Source organism: Sesamum indicum, linkage group LG9, assembly GCF_000512975.1.
Source record: "Sesamum indicum cultivar Zhongzhi No. 13 linkage group LG9, S_indicum_v1.0, whole genome shotgun sequence".
Lineage (NCBI taxonomy): Eukaryota > Viridiplantae > Streptophyta > Magnoliopsida > Lamiales > Pedaliaceae > Sesamum > Sesamum indicum.
In genome coordinates this window covers 86956-101433 of record NC_026153.1, presented here as the reverse complement: position 1 = coordinate 101433, position 14478 = coordinate 86956, and the positions used below count along the sequence as shown (strand labels likewise).

The 14478-nt window shown below is 34.5% G+C and overlaps 3 protein-coding genes across 3 annotated transcripts in view; 1 reads left to right on the top strand and 2 right to left on the bottom strand.

Annotated features, from left to right (window-relative positions):
* The window catches only part of LOC105170218, a 5797-nt gene extending 2297 nt beyond the window's left edge, over positions 1-3500 (bottom strand). The window contains exons 1-9 of the mRNA XM_020696771.1: positions 3273-3500; positions 1931-2105; positions 1774-1836; positions 1594-1699; positions 1300-1404; positions 1150-1226; positions 913-1042; positions 248-345; positions 186-195 (exon numbers count right to left, since the gene is read on the bottom strand). Of these exons, the coding sequence (XP_020552430.1) occupies positions 186-195; positions 248-345; positions 913-1042; positions 1150-1226; positions 1300-1404; positions 1594-1699; positions 1774-1836; positions 1931-2105; positions 3273-3349 (841 nt within the window). The 5' untranslated portion in view covers positions 3350-3500. The remainder of the gene's footprint in view (positions 1-185; positions 196-247; positions 346-912; positions 1043-1149; positions 1227-1299; positions 1405-1593; positions 1700-1773; positions 1837-1930; positions 2106-3272) is intronic.
* On the top strand, positions 8438-10987 carry LOC105169940 (probable glucuronoxylan glucuronosyltransferase IRX7). Its single transcript, XM_011090490.2, has 4 exons — positions 8438-9159; positions 9271-9638; positions 9740-9990; positions 10104-10987. The coding sequence occupies exons 1-4, from the start codon at positions 8859-8861 to the stop codon at positions 10567-10569; spliced, it is 1386 nt and encodes a 461-aa protein (XP_011088792.1). The 5' UTR covers positions 8438-8858; the 3' UTR covers positions 10570-10987.
* Positions 12774-14478, bottom strand: part of LOC105169939 (xyloglucan endotransglucosylase/hydrolase protein 31-like) — a gene marked incomplete in the record, with an annotated part of 2888 nt that continues 1183 nt past the window's right edge. The window contains 1 exon segment of the mRNA XM_020696698.1: positions 12774-13400. Coding sequence (XP_020552357.1) covers positions 13040-13400 — 361 coding nt within the window.

The window sequence follows — 14478 nt, the reverse complement described above, 5'->3', positions numbered from 1 at the left end:
GATGTGATGACAAATGTTCAAGATCATTAAAAAACAAAATTTGGAGCAGTTGCAAAGCATCCAGATAGACAATTTTTTTCCCTTTTATCCCTTAGCTTTTCCCCAGTCACTTAAATTGATAATTGATGAAGTTAACCTTTAGTGAATCAAGGTGCAATGTTTTAACTGCATAATTTCTATATCACGAACGTAATGCTTCAACCAGTTACGAACAATAATTGTATACAGCTACATTAGTAGGCTATACTGCTCTAACAATAATAGATGCATACCTTACGTGGCAACAAAAAGCCATGCATTTTATCCAAGAACGAATGTTTTGTGGTGGCCCTGCCGTAACAGAATCTAAGACAGATTGCAAGGAGATGTAAAGAGCAGATCAATGATGAGCTTACCGGATGCTAGGAATTATCAAATATCGTGCACAAAATAAGTAACATATCAAAAGCAAGTGGATCAAGTAGTTACTGACATCTTTAATTCTTAACAATCAACAGTAACCTAGAGATGAATACAAACATGAATGAAGGCAATACTTCAGATCTTTGCTGTCTTTTTTTCGCCCATTTTTTCAACAGCTTGAAACAAGACACAAAGCATAGTAGAATTTCCTCCTCCAAGAACCAAATCTGATTCGATTAAAATGCACAAGGACTAGGTCTGATAACTATCATTGCCGGTTAGCCCAATCACTCATTTGTAGAAAAGGGATCTGAAGGTTAGAAGGATCCTTCAGAAGGTCATTTGAATATGATTTGTTCATAGGACCAAGTACAAGAACTCTGCAGGTTTTTCTTCACAAAACCAAATTCAGTGAACCCTTCTACTATGCAGTCAAAGTAGTTTAGATTTCCTCACATATCTCATTTCCATGCAGAAATTCTAAGATTAAAACTGCATGCAAATGCTTACCAGCAGGAGCCATATCAATGTCTGATGAAAAGTTAGAAGGTGAACCCAGAAGGAAACCATAAGATTGAAGAGCCCTTCTTAGATCTGAATATCCTGGTAACCAGTCAATGTTGATGCTAGAAGAATCAGCCTGCTCAAAATGAGGTAAGCAAAACTCGAAGGTTACAAAACTGAAGGAAATTATATCTAATGTAATTAAAGCGGAAAGAATATACCATATGACAGAGAAAGAACAACCTTCCCATTAAGTGAGAGAACAGAACACCAGAACTCACATGCAGCTTCCACCAACCTTATCTTTGATGAATATAACACTGGAAAAAGGAATAAGCTTAAAAGAAAAATACAGACAATTCAACAGATGATTTTACCCGACAATATACTTACTTAAGTTAAAAGTCCACATCGCAATGGGTTTTTCAACACAACCGAATTTATATACAAGGTGCAATAGCCACCCATCCACCAACAATCCTTCAAGGAAATCTTCCCCTGCAACAGCAACACGGATGCATACTGAATTTGAATATTTAATTATAAGGAAATCCAGTTGCCCGTTTATAACATTCAGGCATTAAACTAAGATGCAAAATCAAAAGGCTGATACTATCTCATTCAAAAGAGTACCGTACCCAGAAGAACAATTAAGAGGAAGAGAAATAAAAGAAGCTATAGTTGAACCTTTCTCAATGTTCACCTCAACCAGTGAATTGATCTCATGCTTCACAAAAGATTGCAGGAGAACAGAACTTTTCAGCTCTGGGTACTCCTGCTGTGGCAGCTTTTCCTGCAAATAGCAAAGAATATTACACACACACACACAACTAGCTCTACATATTAAATTGAGGAGGAATATAGAACCTGACTCCCAAACACCTGAATGCCCCAGAAGGGCATTTCTTCTTCACCATTTATTTGATTTATCTACAAAAGAGATTCTGCATTAGAAGTAGCATAGTATGGGAAATATTTGCAAGAACACAAGAATCCAACAGAAATAGAAAAGAATAAACCGTGCCTCTTTTTGGCACTTGTCGACGCACTCGGACAGTCGGGTTTCTGTAGCATCATCAATCTCATCATCCGCATCACGAACCTTTCGGACCTTTTTCTGTTTCGATTTTCTCTCATTGAGCCTCTTTTGCTCTTTCTCAAAATCCGCCAATAGATCATCCAAATAAATGAGTTTCTTCCTATAAAATAAGACAAGAGAAAATGATGTCGCTAACAGAAAATCTATATACATACTAATAGTAAATAGTCTTTACAGTCCTGCTAACATTTCTCAAACCATACACTCTCAGCGAGATGTTGTGAGTTAGCAATATATGGCACCATGATATTCATAGAGCACAATCCGTTTCCGTAAAAATATTACAAAATCAGTACATATTTGTAAGCCAATCATTTTACAACTTAATCCTTATGGCGAGCACAGAGGGGTGATGCATTTAGCTTAAAGATATTAAACAAAGTGAAAGTGAAAGCCAGAGAGAAGTATAGAGTATGATTGTGCAAAGAATATATAGTACTCTGTACATGGAGCTAACTCACATGCATAATTCAAAATTCATACATCTACATAGTAGCTATTCCTTGACAGTTGACACTGGATACCCATCTTAACATGGTTCTTGACAATAACACGAGGGATAAATTTAAGAAGAACCTGAGGCTAGGTAATTGTAACGTGAATGAGTTCAATGTCATTGCACTCGAATTGATGCAAAAAGTTTGTGCATATCAATTATGTTTATCCTACATGAGACTGATCAGAAAATAGTGCAACAAGAAGGATTAGAAACTGGAAATGAATGAGATCATCGGACCTTATGCGTGGACTTAATAAGCTATTCGGAAAATGTGTCTGCTGACGCCTAAGTCTTACTCTCCACACCTTTATTACAATTCAAACTAATGAGTTGCCAGAATGAGTATATATTGTATTAGAACTCATGGCTATGCAACAGTATGCAAAGATTATGTGACAGATAAACCAAACTATTAGCATTGAAAAAGTTGCTCCTAATACTAAACACGAATGGCAAAATTTTCAGTAGCCCACCTATAATTAAGAATAGCATCTCCAAAACTCGGAAATTCAGGCATTCTCAATACTGTAACTAGGATAACTCAATACGTGGCTAGTAATATAACTAATCATCAAATTAAGTATCCACTTGGGTAAACTTAAACATGAACGAAGTAGATTAAGGAAAAATGAAGCCAGGAGGGTTCGATATCAGACAACAGAAAAACCCAACAAAGAAGAAAAGACCAAAAAACAAAAAGAAAGCCCTTCGAACTTAATCAGAACACCATAGGAAGCTATGATGAAAAAACAAGGGAAAAGCGCTAACTTTTTCTTGGTGAGAGGCGGAGAGGCTTGACGGAGTTCTTCAAACTCGAAGTCCAACGGATCGTTGGCGGCGTCCATCTCTTTCTCACTCCCCAAAAACAGACACTGATTTTTCTCTCTTTCACTCTCTCTCTCTCTCTCTCAAGAATCAAGTTCCCGGCGCCAAACACAATAATCTGATTTCTCTTCTTTTCCTTCTGACGGTGATTTTCACTTGGTTGAAAGTTACGGGCGCCAAACTGAGATGAGATGGCACCTCTTATAAATTCCATTCCTTGGCCGGGCCGGGCAGTATCGGGCTACCAGGTACTCAAGTTCTGTTGGGTTTGAGTCGGATTGTAACGCTGTAGGGTATGGTTGGGCCCCCGCGTACCCAGGACTAAATTTTTATCCAATCTATTGGATAGTGGATTGGGTTGTGGCCGAAGTTGGGTAAGCTTCATATTTTAGTCAATCAAGCCCTATCCAAGAATTTTAGCCCACTGTAATTTATCAATTTCCATCTCTATCAAAACCTATGGCACAAAAAAAAAAAAACAAACAAATCGTTCGATTTGAAATTAATTGATAAAAATTGGTTTGATTTGAATTTGTTAATTTAATAAATCATATTTGAACTTAACTTTTCATTTAATAAATTTTATAATTCAGCTCAAATTCAATTTAATTATATGTATAATATTAGACTGTCTTAAATCAAATTTAATTATAACTCTTCAAACTCGATAATAATTAAAATAAATCTGAATAATAATGCAATGTGAAAGAAACTTATTGAGCCCAAAATGTTATGTAAGGAATCCATTGATGGACCTTCATAATTTAGGTTCTATTTACTTGTGTTTTTTTCACATTTTGTAAAAAAATAGATTAGGTTACTGAAATTAAAAGATTTTATCGCCCTAAAACTAACCGAAATGTTGTCCGACTTAATCAATCATCTCACCATCACACCGATTACAATAAAGTTTATAGAATACATGAAGCACTATGAGTCCATTATTATCCAATCATATTACATACCCGCAAATTTTTTATAAGATTCGAACTCATAATATTCAAGGATAATTATACTTTTTCCCCCTGATGATTGATGTAATTACACGTAAATCCCTGTGGTTTGAGAAATTATATTTAGTACTTCTAAGATTTGCTTCCGTCTAACAAATAAATCTTTTCATTAGTCAAAATTTATTAAATTTGATGATATTAATAGAAAAATTGAATAAAAGTTCATATCTACCCTCAATTGATTAGAGGGGTGTGTGTGTAATTATACTAATCTTATGGGAAGAGAGTGTAATTATCCCAAATATTTAAATAGAGAATTGAGGAGTCAAAGGGCTAGAAAGCAAGTGGTGTTGAAATTTTCTTTTTAGTATTTAGTGTAGAATGATTGCAAGTTATGAGTAAACGAAGAAGCAGAAAGGTGTATTAAAAATCACATGGCGGAGCAGACATGGGCACATGCACACAGTGCATAGTTTCCTTTCCCATCGGCCACTGCAACTTGCCCCTTTCTTCAGTGTCTAATAATTGCTCACATGCATTCCATCACTCCTCCCCCAGCTCCCTTTCTCCACTCTTTATATACGAAGAATACACCCAAAGCCAAAGCCAAAGCCTTGCATGTGCATCTCCAGCTAATGTTCCACACCGGTAGGGACAATTCTCCACGGGGGTGTTCACAATAACTTGTGCATTTGTAATAGCAGTAAGTTTTGCATCGAAAGTTGACATTTGAGTGTTTGGAAAAATAATTTATAATTTATAATTTTATCGAAAGTTGCAAAAATTGATAATAGTTGTTTATAACATTTAGCTCCAATCAATTTATTTTTAATAATTCTAAAGTAGATATTACAAATCAAAACACTATATTCAATTTATCTCCAGTATTAGGATGATAAATGTTTATTTTAAACGCTGGAGACACTGACGGGTTCAATTAATTAAAATTTATTTATTTATAATTAGTATCTTGACATTATTCCACAAAATTTATTATGGTTGATAGGCAGGGGTGTTAATGGGGAAATCCGCATTTTCTTGGGGAAAGGGTGCAATTATGATGGTATGATATGGGGGTACGTGTTGTCCAATGATTAGTGGCAGGATTTAGTCCGATGATAACTGATCAACGATGATAATATAAATTTTGAGAGTAAGGCTCCGACCCGCTTCTTCCCATATTGCAATATGGGTCCCACCAGCTACGGGTTGTGGAGCTGGACAAAAGGGTTCGGGTGGCCCATGGGCTTTGCTTTTTGGTATTGATTGATGATGACGAAGCATGTGAACTAATTCTGAAACAAACTCAGAATGTATGTCCGAAACCATCCATATATCGCACGTGTCAACGGCGAGCACGCTTAATTAAAAAATTTAAAAGGCAATTGTTATTTTTTAAAATATTTAAGTAAAATAAATTAATATATATATATATATATGAAATAAAGCTATAAGAGGTTAAAAATATATTAATAGAGTGTATGTATATAAATATACATATTAAAATAAGTTGATATGAATGCGAAAATTGTAAGTTAACAAAGAATAAAGGAAAAAAAATGAGAAAATTGATAAAATTATATTAAAATTTTAAAAATAAGACAAATTAATCAATTGACAGACAAAATGAGGACAGCTTAAGACTTGTCTTCAATAATTAGGTACTAATATGTGTAGCACCCCTGCTTCCTGAATGTATGTGCAATTAAATTTAATTGTCATTTATATATTAAAATTTATTTGTATTTTTTATATTGGTATTAGTTGTTTATAGAACATCAGTGCTTAGATTAAGCTACAAGATATTTTTTATAATAAGATAAAAATATTAAAAAGAAGAAATTCATATATGTTCACTGCTCTGAATTATTCTTGACATTTTCTAAAGTTTAAATTTCAATGAGCTCTTTTGTTGTGACAACTGTCTCTCGTCGTGTTTTATGTCTTTTTTTGTCCTTCCACTAACTATTATAAACAAATATAAATATTGACGCGTCTGTAATAAGACGAAATTTGAAAAGCATCATCAGTTTAGCATTAAAGTATAACAAACGAGGAATTAAGATTAAAAAAAAAAAGGGTTACTATTTGCTTAATCTCTACGGGAAAAGGACTTCCACTTACATATTATTTTTATTAAGAATGTTTATCCTAACTAGTCTTTATCATTTTGACCGTTAATTCTGGTACCTATCTACTTCTTCTTCACATCACTCCCACTTACAGTACTTACCCCATATCGCTTTTAGTTTATTATTTTATTGTTCATTCCTCTTTATGTTGGCCCGAGTGACCTATTTTGAATCCTTATGTATATATATCAAGATGTAAGAAACCATTATGTATGTAAGAAAATAGGAGATTAAGTGCACCACTCAAAACTTAATTATGATTAAGGATGACTAAGTCTCTTTTGGTTGAGTCTTTGCACTCAATTAAGCTAATCTTGACTAAAGATTTACAACCTAGTGATTTTTTTTGGTAATTTAAGGAGACTATTCGTAGTAAAACCAATTAAAATAACACTATATATATATATATATATATATATGAATTTCAGAATGGAGTCGCTGCCTTATTTTGACATTATGTTGGAATAAATGGATTAAAAAAAATAATTATTTGAAGTGAATTGCACATTTTTCAAATTACTTCACCTGTCCCAAAATCAAGCCTTCATATTTTTGTTCGCCTGACTTTGGTATGGATATTTGATAATCATACTTCTCCTATTGATTCATATTACCATTGAATTAAAAGTTTAAAAAATGAATTAATTAGATGGTTCATTATTTTACTAAATAAACGTCAAATTAACTTAAAGCAAGAATCTTTATTTTATGACTATGGAGTAGAATTCTAATGTAATTTTAATTTTCAAACAAAAACTTAAAATATAAAATACTAACTGAATTAAAAATCTTGCAATGTGGTCAGACTTTTTTTTTCCTTGATGTCCCTGAAATGGAATGCAGAGACTGGCATCACATCACTCCATCTTTGAATAAAAAGTTATGAATGTGGGAGCTGCTGCTCATCTTTTCATACTGCCATCTCATCTCATCTCCTCATGTGGCTGCGGCTGTGGGAACTCTCAACTTTTGACAACTCCCATATAAAAATATAAGCTGTCTTCTTTTCAAAGAGAAAGAGTGGGGCTTTGCAGTTTGCACGTATCTCCAACTTTTCTCAGACAATTCCTTTATTTCCTACTTTGCCCCCCTTTCCTTTCCCCTCATCTCATTTATTCCTCCTTACCATCTCCTTCTACTCCGCTTTAAATTATATAGTCCATCACCTTCAAATCACAGCTGTTGCCTTATCTTCATTGGATGAGATAAGCTAAGCTCAGCTCCTATGTACCTAGTTACCAAATAATGAGGCCACAACTGTTTTGCCCCCGTACGTGTTAGGCCTAAGTCAAACTTTGTTTGTTTGGACCCAACACGTATCATGTTAATTAGACAACATCATCAAGCTTCAAATTGTAAGAATTCAATTTTTTTACTAGTTAAATTTTGGATTGTAGTGTGTATATTATGTGTGTAATCACCCGTAAGTTTATATTTTAAAAAGTAATTTATATATTTAATATATTTTTTATAAATTTTATTGTGTGTAAAAATAAAATACTATATACTCCTGTACAAAAGCATTACAAGATACATGATTCTTTGACAGTTAATGAGTTCTCTCTTTTTTTTAATCATGCTGCACTTTTTTATTTAGATAGATTTTATATTTATTAATATTTTTACAAGTGGTAAATGCAATTTTTCGGTGTGTAAATATGAATTGAAGTATTAAGTTATATATATAGACTCAAAAATTTAAAAATATTATAGAACTATTGTAGTGAAAGTCCACAAGTCAAGATTGTTAACCTTATTTATTAAATAAGATATTATACTAATATTTTTCAAAAATAATTTTGAAGTTTTTTTTTTCCTAATTGGCAGAGGTAAAGTAATAGAAAGTGGAATTTATATGGATGGACTAAAGGTTATTGAGGAACAGGTGCTGTCCTATACTTGGTATTGAATTTTAAAATAGGCAACTACTAAAATTAAATAAGCATTTAAAGACAACTACTTCTCAAGAAACAGCAAACACATACATGCCTAACTGGAAAATTCCTTCCCAACACACGGAACAGATGAAATGTAAAATACGAGGATGTTTTCGTCATTTCCTAAGTTGGAAATACGAAGTTGATAAAACCGAGAACAAAGGCCGATGTCCATTCTGCTCCATCAGGCTGCAACACACACCTCTCTCTCTCCGAACAACTGCATATGGCTTCTTGATTATTGGTGCAAACATTATCTTGAGAAAACATGACTTCAACCAAACCCCATCATTGGATATACCAAATTATTACCAAAGCTTGATTTGATTATTAATATTGTTTCTTGAAGCAAAAACGAACTCCTAACAAATCCATTGCATCATTCATCTTCTCTTCCTTCTTCTCCACTTCACCTCACTACCAAATACAGGAACCCCCATCTCAACCATTCTCTCTCTCTCTCTCCCGATTGAGAGGTTTAAGGGGGAGGTGATCGAGTTGACGGACATGCTTGAAACCAAGAAGCCCCTGATCAGGAGCAGTGGTTTCTATGTGAGGATGAGGCTTCCGCATAACGCGAGAAACAACAGGAATCTACAGAAAAGCTTTTGCTACAGATGTTTCAAATGGATTCTCTGGTTTTCAATCTCCTTCTATTTCTTCTCCTCTTTTCTCATCACCAGCAATAAGCCCACCCCCTCGTTGTCCAAAACCACCATTTCCCATTTCAGAGAAGCCCGTGCTCTCATTGAAGAACAACCCCTCGACTCCTCCGCTGCCTTCCGCCACCACCTCAAGAACCCCGGCGGTAATTTCAGAAAATGAAAATAATCTTTTTTGTTTTTAGTTTTTCAACGTATTATATATATATTGCTCACGAGGTGATTAAAAAATCTTGTCTTTTTATGTTCTGGTACAGATTCAAACATATTGAAAGGGATGAAGGTGTATGTTTACGATTTGCCATCAAAATACAACAGAGATTGGCTGTCGAACGAGCGGTGCAGCAGCCATCTGTTTGCTGCGGAGGTTGCTATTCACGGGGCGTTGATGAGCAGTGAAGCTAGAACGTTGGACCCGTGGGAGGCTGACTTCTTCTTTGTCCCTGTTTACGTCTCATGCAATTTCAGCAAAGTCAATGGCTTCCCCGCCATCGGCCACGCCCGCTCTCTCATGGCGTCCGCCGTACGCCATATTTCGTCTCAGCTTCCGTTTTGGAACCACAGCCGCGGTTCTGACCATGTTTTTGTCGCCACCCATGATTTTGGTTCTTGCTTTCACACCATGGTAATATAGAAATATTTCCTTTTCTTTATTACATTTCAAGGTTGTTCTTGGGGTTTGTGTAAATAAGGGATTATATTTTGGTTTAAATGTTGTTTTCGTAGGAGGACATGGCGATGGCAGATGGGGTGCCTGAATTTTTACGAAATTCGATAATTTTGCAAACGTTTGGGGTGAAACACAAGCATCCATGTCAGGACGTGGAGAACGTAGTTATTCCGCCGTACGTCTCCCCGGAAAGTGTACGCGCCACCCTTGAGAAGTCGCCGCTCGACGGCCGCCGTGACATCTTCGCGTTTTTCCGGGGTAAAATGGAAGTTCATCCCAAGAACGTTAGCGGCCGTTTTTACAGCAAGTAAGATTAGGATCGTTCGTCGTTAACTAACCTTATCGTCGTTATTACAGTTATGTTGATGTGAAATGACTCGATTAACCTTGGATGGATTTCTTTTTCTGTTTTCCCCACAGGCGGGTCAGGACAATGATATGGCGGAGATACGGGAACGACCGGAGGTTTTACCTCAAGAGGCACAGGTTTGCCGGTTACCAGTCAGAAATCGCGCGGTCGAAGTTCTGTTTGTGCCCTACTGGGTGGGCCCCATGGAGTCCGAGGCTAGTGGAGTCCGTGGCGCTGGGGTGTGTCCCGGTCATCATAGCGGATGGTATACGGTTGCCCTTCCCCTCCGCCGTGCCGTGGGCGGCGATTTCCTTAACCGTGGCGGAGAAGGACGTGGACCAGCTGGGTAAAATACTGGAACACGTGGCCGCTACGAATCTCACCTCAATACAGCGGAACCTCTGGGACCCAGAAGTGAGAAAGAGCCTACTATTCTACGATCCGATGTTGGAAGGCGATGCGACGTGGCAGGTTCTCGTGGCCCTATCTGGGAAGCTAGACAGGTCCCACAAGAAGCCAAGGGTTTCCATCCAATGATTGATGTCCACGTGGCGGGTCCAGCTAAGGGTGGCGCTTTCCTTGACCTGTACAGCATATACGTAGTGGGAGACAGCTGGGAGTTATTGGATGCATATGTGTATGGGGAATTTGCTAGTGGGCCCACGCGAAGAGTGGCGGGATTGTGTTGTTGTTGGCTAGGTAGTATTGGGCGTCTGACGTGGCTATAACGGATTGGTTGCTTTGGGGCCTGGTGGGACATCATTGGTCGTATGTTGTACATAAAGAGTATATCTGTACATGTGAGGAGGACCAATTCTTTTTGGTTTTGTAAGTGGAGGAGCTGGGATCTCATGTCGAGGTCCACATGGTCCGCATCGCATTACAAAGCTGCTGATAGGACTGTAGGAGCATTCATTTGTTTTTTTAAATAATAAAATATTAGTAGTGGGGTACAGCCAATATTTTTGAAACATAGAAACAAAAAATAAAATATAATGATTACTTTTCAAATTAAATAAATCTATATTTTGGTTACTATAAACTAGAAAAGTGCAAAGTATTTGTACGTAATATGGTGAAATTTCCTTAAATTAAAAAATAAATTATTTTAATTTAATATATATAAAAATAATATCATATTATTATTTAACTCTATAAAAAAGAGTAATGAGAATGTTTATGTAAGGAAATTTGATTTTTATTTTTTATTTTTTTACTTAGAAAGGAAATTTGATTTAAAAAAGTGTAGATGTAGGTTATGTGGCATTGGGAAGAATAATGAGTGTAAATTGAAAATGGAGAAAGGGAAAGGAGGTGGTCACGAGGGGAGGGGAGAGGAATAATGTGGGTGGGGGTGGCAGCTCAGATGTGTCAGAGTTGGGTTTTAATTCGGGAATGGGAAAGGGCACAGTGCAGGGGGAGTCACGGGCTCTCTCTCCCATAATAATACAAACATGTCACTCTTTTCATCACCCCCTCCTATTACATTTTAATACATAACTATAATTATATTTTTTTCCAACATATACTTATCATTAAAAATACGTTTTTTATGTATAAAATTTTTTATATACATTATAATAATACCTTTTGAAAGAATGTATCTGTAATTTTATAAAAAATACAAAATATTGTGTATTTAAATCTAATTTTAAAAAATATAAATTCGATTTATTCTTTTTATTTTTCCCTCTGAAGGAGCCAAAAATGTTAAGCAGAGGGTATTCTTGTTGCTGAAATGCAAGATATTTTAACCCAAAACTTAGAGATGGCGGTGGTGGACCATTTAAATGTCTTGTTTGATTTATCTTAGTATTTTTCAATTGTTCTTTTGAATTTTATGTGAGAAATTAAAATATATTTGAACATATATATATATATATTTATGAAAAAAAATATAATGGAATGAAAACATGAAAGCTTCGAAAATCGATGGTCAATTGGGTTATGAATAATGTATCATGCAACATTTGGAGATGTCATTCATATGAAATGTAATTATATATTCTCCAAATAACTTATAACCCATGAGTACTAATTCCCTACATTTTCCTTAATCTTTTCAAACCTTTTGCTAATTCTGTTACTGAAATAAGTTCATGATATTCAGATGGGTATTTTTTTTTTAATGATTAATAGAAGATAATCACTTTTGACACACACTGCACTTATATATATATTTTGTGTCTTGTTACGTTTTTCTCATTAAAAATTCGAATTTTTGACATAACTTTAAATTGGCACATAATTAGCACTGAATTTTGGGCCTAACTATACATTTCCTCCGACCCTGCTTAGTTCCGTTTATTTTGCAGCTTTTCTGGCAAAAAATTATACATAAAAGTGGACTAAAATAGGCCCAATTTATAAAAATTTATTAATATTATTGGTCCATCTCAAGTTTTCAGTGTGATCTTATCATAGTTATAATTTTTCCCCCATTCTTTAGAGGATAATTTATTAAATGATTTTTTTTTTCGTTTTAAAATGTCCCATAATATGACACGAATTATGAAAATAAAGTTAGGATAGAGGTATTGCAATCTAATATATTGAAAAATATGTTTTTGATTTTCGTGTGAAATGAGAATACGTTTGCATTAATTAATAAAATTATATTTTATATTAATTATAATGTCAAATTAATATAGTTTTAATAAAAATAAATATATTTTTATTTTACTTGCTGTTTCGAAAGTTAAAATAAAAGACATAAAGAAACAATCTGAAAATGTTTATTGAGTTTTGGACACTGGAAAAAGCATTTTCCAGTATTTTCTACAACTCAACAAATATGAGAGTAACTTACAACGCAATTTTTGACTTAACTAAATAATTGAACATCCCAATTTTTCATGTAATATTATGTTGATATTTTCACACTCAATGAATACAAGAAAAATCTAATTCTTTTATATCAATTTTTGACAAGTGGCGAATCTTAGGACGCTCCAAACAAATCGATAAAAATAATTAAGTTTTTTTTCCTTAACATGGTGTCCAAACTTTAGCACTCGGGTGTGAGTCTATGGTCTCTTTCAGGATCCTGACAATAGTCGTAAACTTTATAATTGTTTTGGGCATACATCAACGCAGCCAACTGCTGGTGGCTCAGCCCTATGGATCCGGAAGGAGAACCAGAAATGGGGCGGCACGAGGTGGCGGCATTGGCGGCGCAACCACCAATCTTGAAATCCTTGTACTTGCCAACAAAGGGTTGGTGACTGTAGTCAGCCTTGTATTTTCCGTTCTCGGTGGCCCATGAAGATGCGTCCCATATGGACCCGTACACCCACATGGGCCGCGACGGAAATGTGGCGTCGCTTTTCCTCGGGTACCGTCTGATTGGCACATCATCCACGAAAAATCTGCGTTTCCACATCACATGAAAAAACCCACATTTTAGGACACCTAATAAGAGGTTGGAAAGTGAAAGGCAATTATTTGCTGGTGCTTGGGACCATTGAAATGATATGCCCTCAAATTCTTGAACGAATTAGGTATAACATATATAATTATTATATATGTTCCTTTTTCATTTGAATTTTTTTTTCATAAATTAAAATTTTATTTAGTATAATCGTCCAAAATTATTATGTAATTCAATAGTCACTCTAGAAAATTATAGAATTCAAATTTAATTAGAAGAATTATAAATTATTTAGAGACGATGAATATAATAAAATGATAATATTCATTGATGAGTGGCACTCATCGATCAGTCTTAATCACAAAATATCTTCCAAATCACTCTGATAACTTAATTCTTTTTTTTTTTAGAATAAAGTTATGTAATATGGCTTTGATATTATAAATAGGTGATTTCTTTTTTGAAAAAAAAATGACCTGTAATTGTGTCAATATCTATGCTTGTCATTAATTAGCTAATGGCATAATACAGTACGTGACATCTTTTTGAAAGATTGACGCACTACGTGCCAATCATTGCTACACAAAATAACATAGTATAACCTAATTTTAGTATAAACTACAAAATAATATTATACGTTGTACGTTAATATAAATTAAAATACCAACACTGTTTTGTAATAAAAGATATTCAGAAGAACCAAAAATTCTGCATGCACCTACAATTTAATTAATTTTCTATCCAAAATCAGTACATGATGTTAAAAGAATTTGAAATTAGAAAACAAAAGTTACTAATCATAAATGAAAGAAAATAAATATTGGAGATGAAATATATTTGGATTTTTGCAGGAAATAAATGGATTAGATTTTTTTTCTCATAAACTCTGTTCCATCTATTACTCTATTTGACATGTACATGCTACGTGTATAAGGATGAGGTTATGTTTTTTTATTTTAGAAAAGATTATATACATGCACTTATGCAGACTGTGTATATTAAATGGAGTAGAAGAGGGAATAGAATTTATATTAATAAATTTAATTCAAAAAATAAAAGATTAAATGAACACTCAC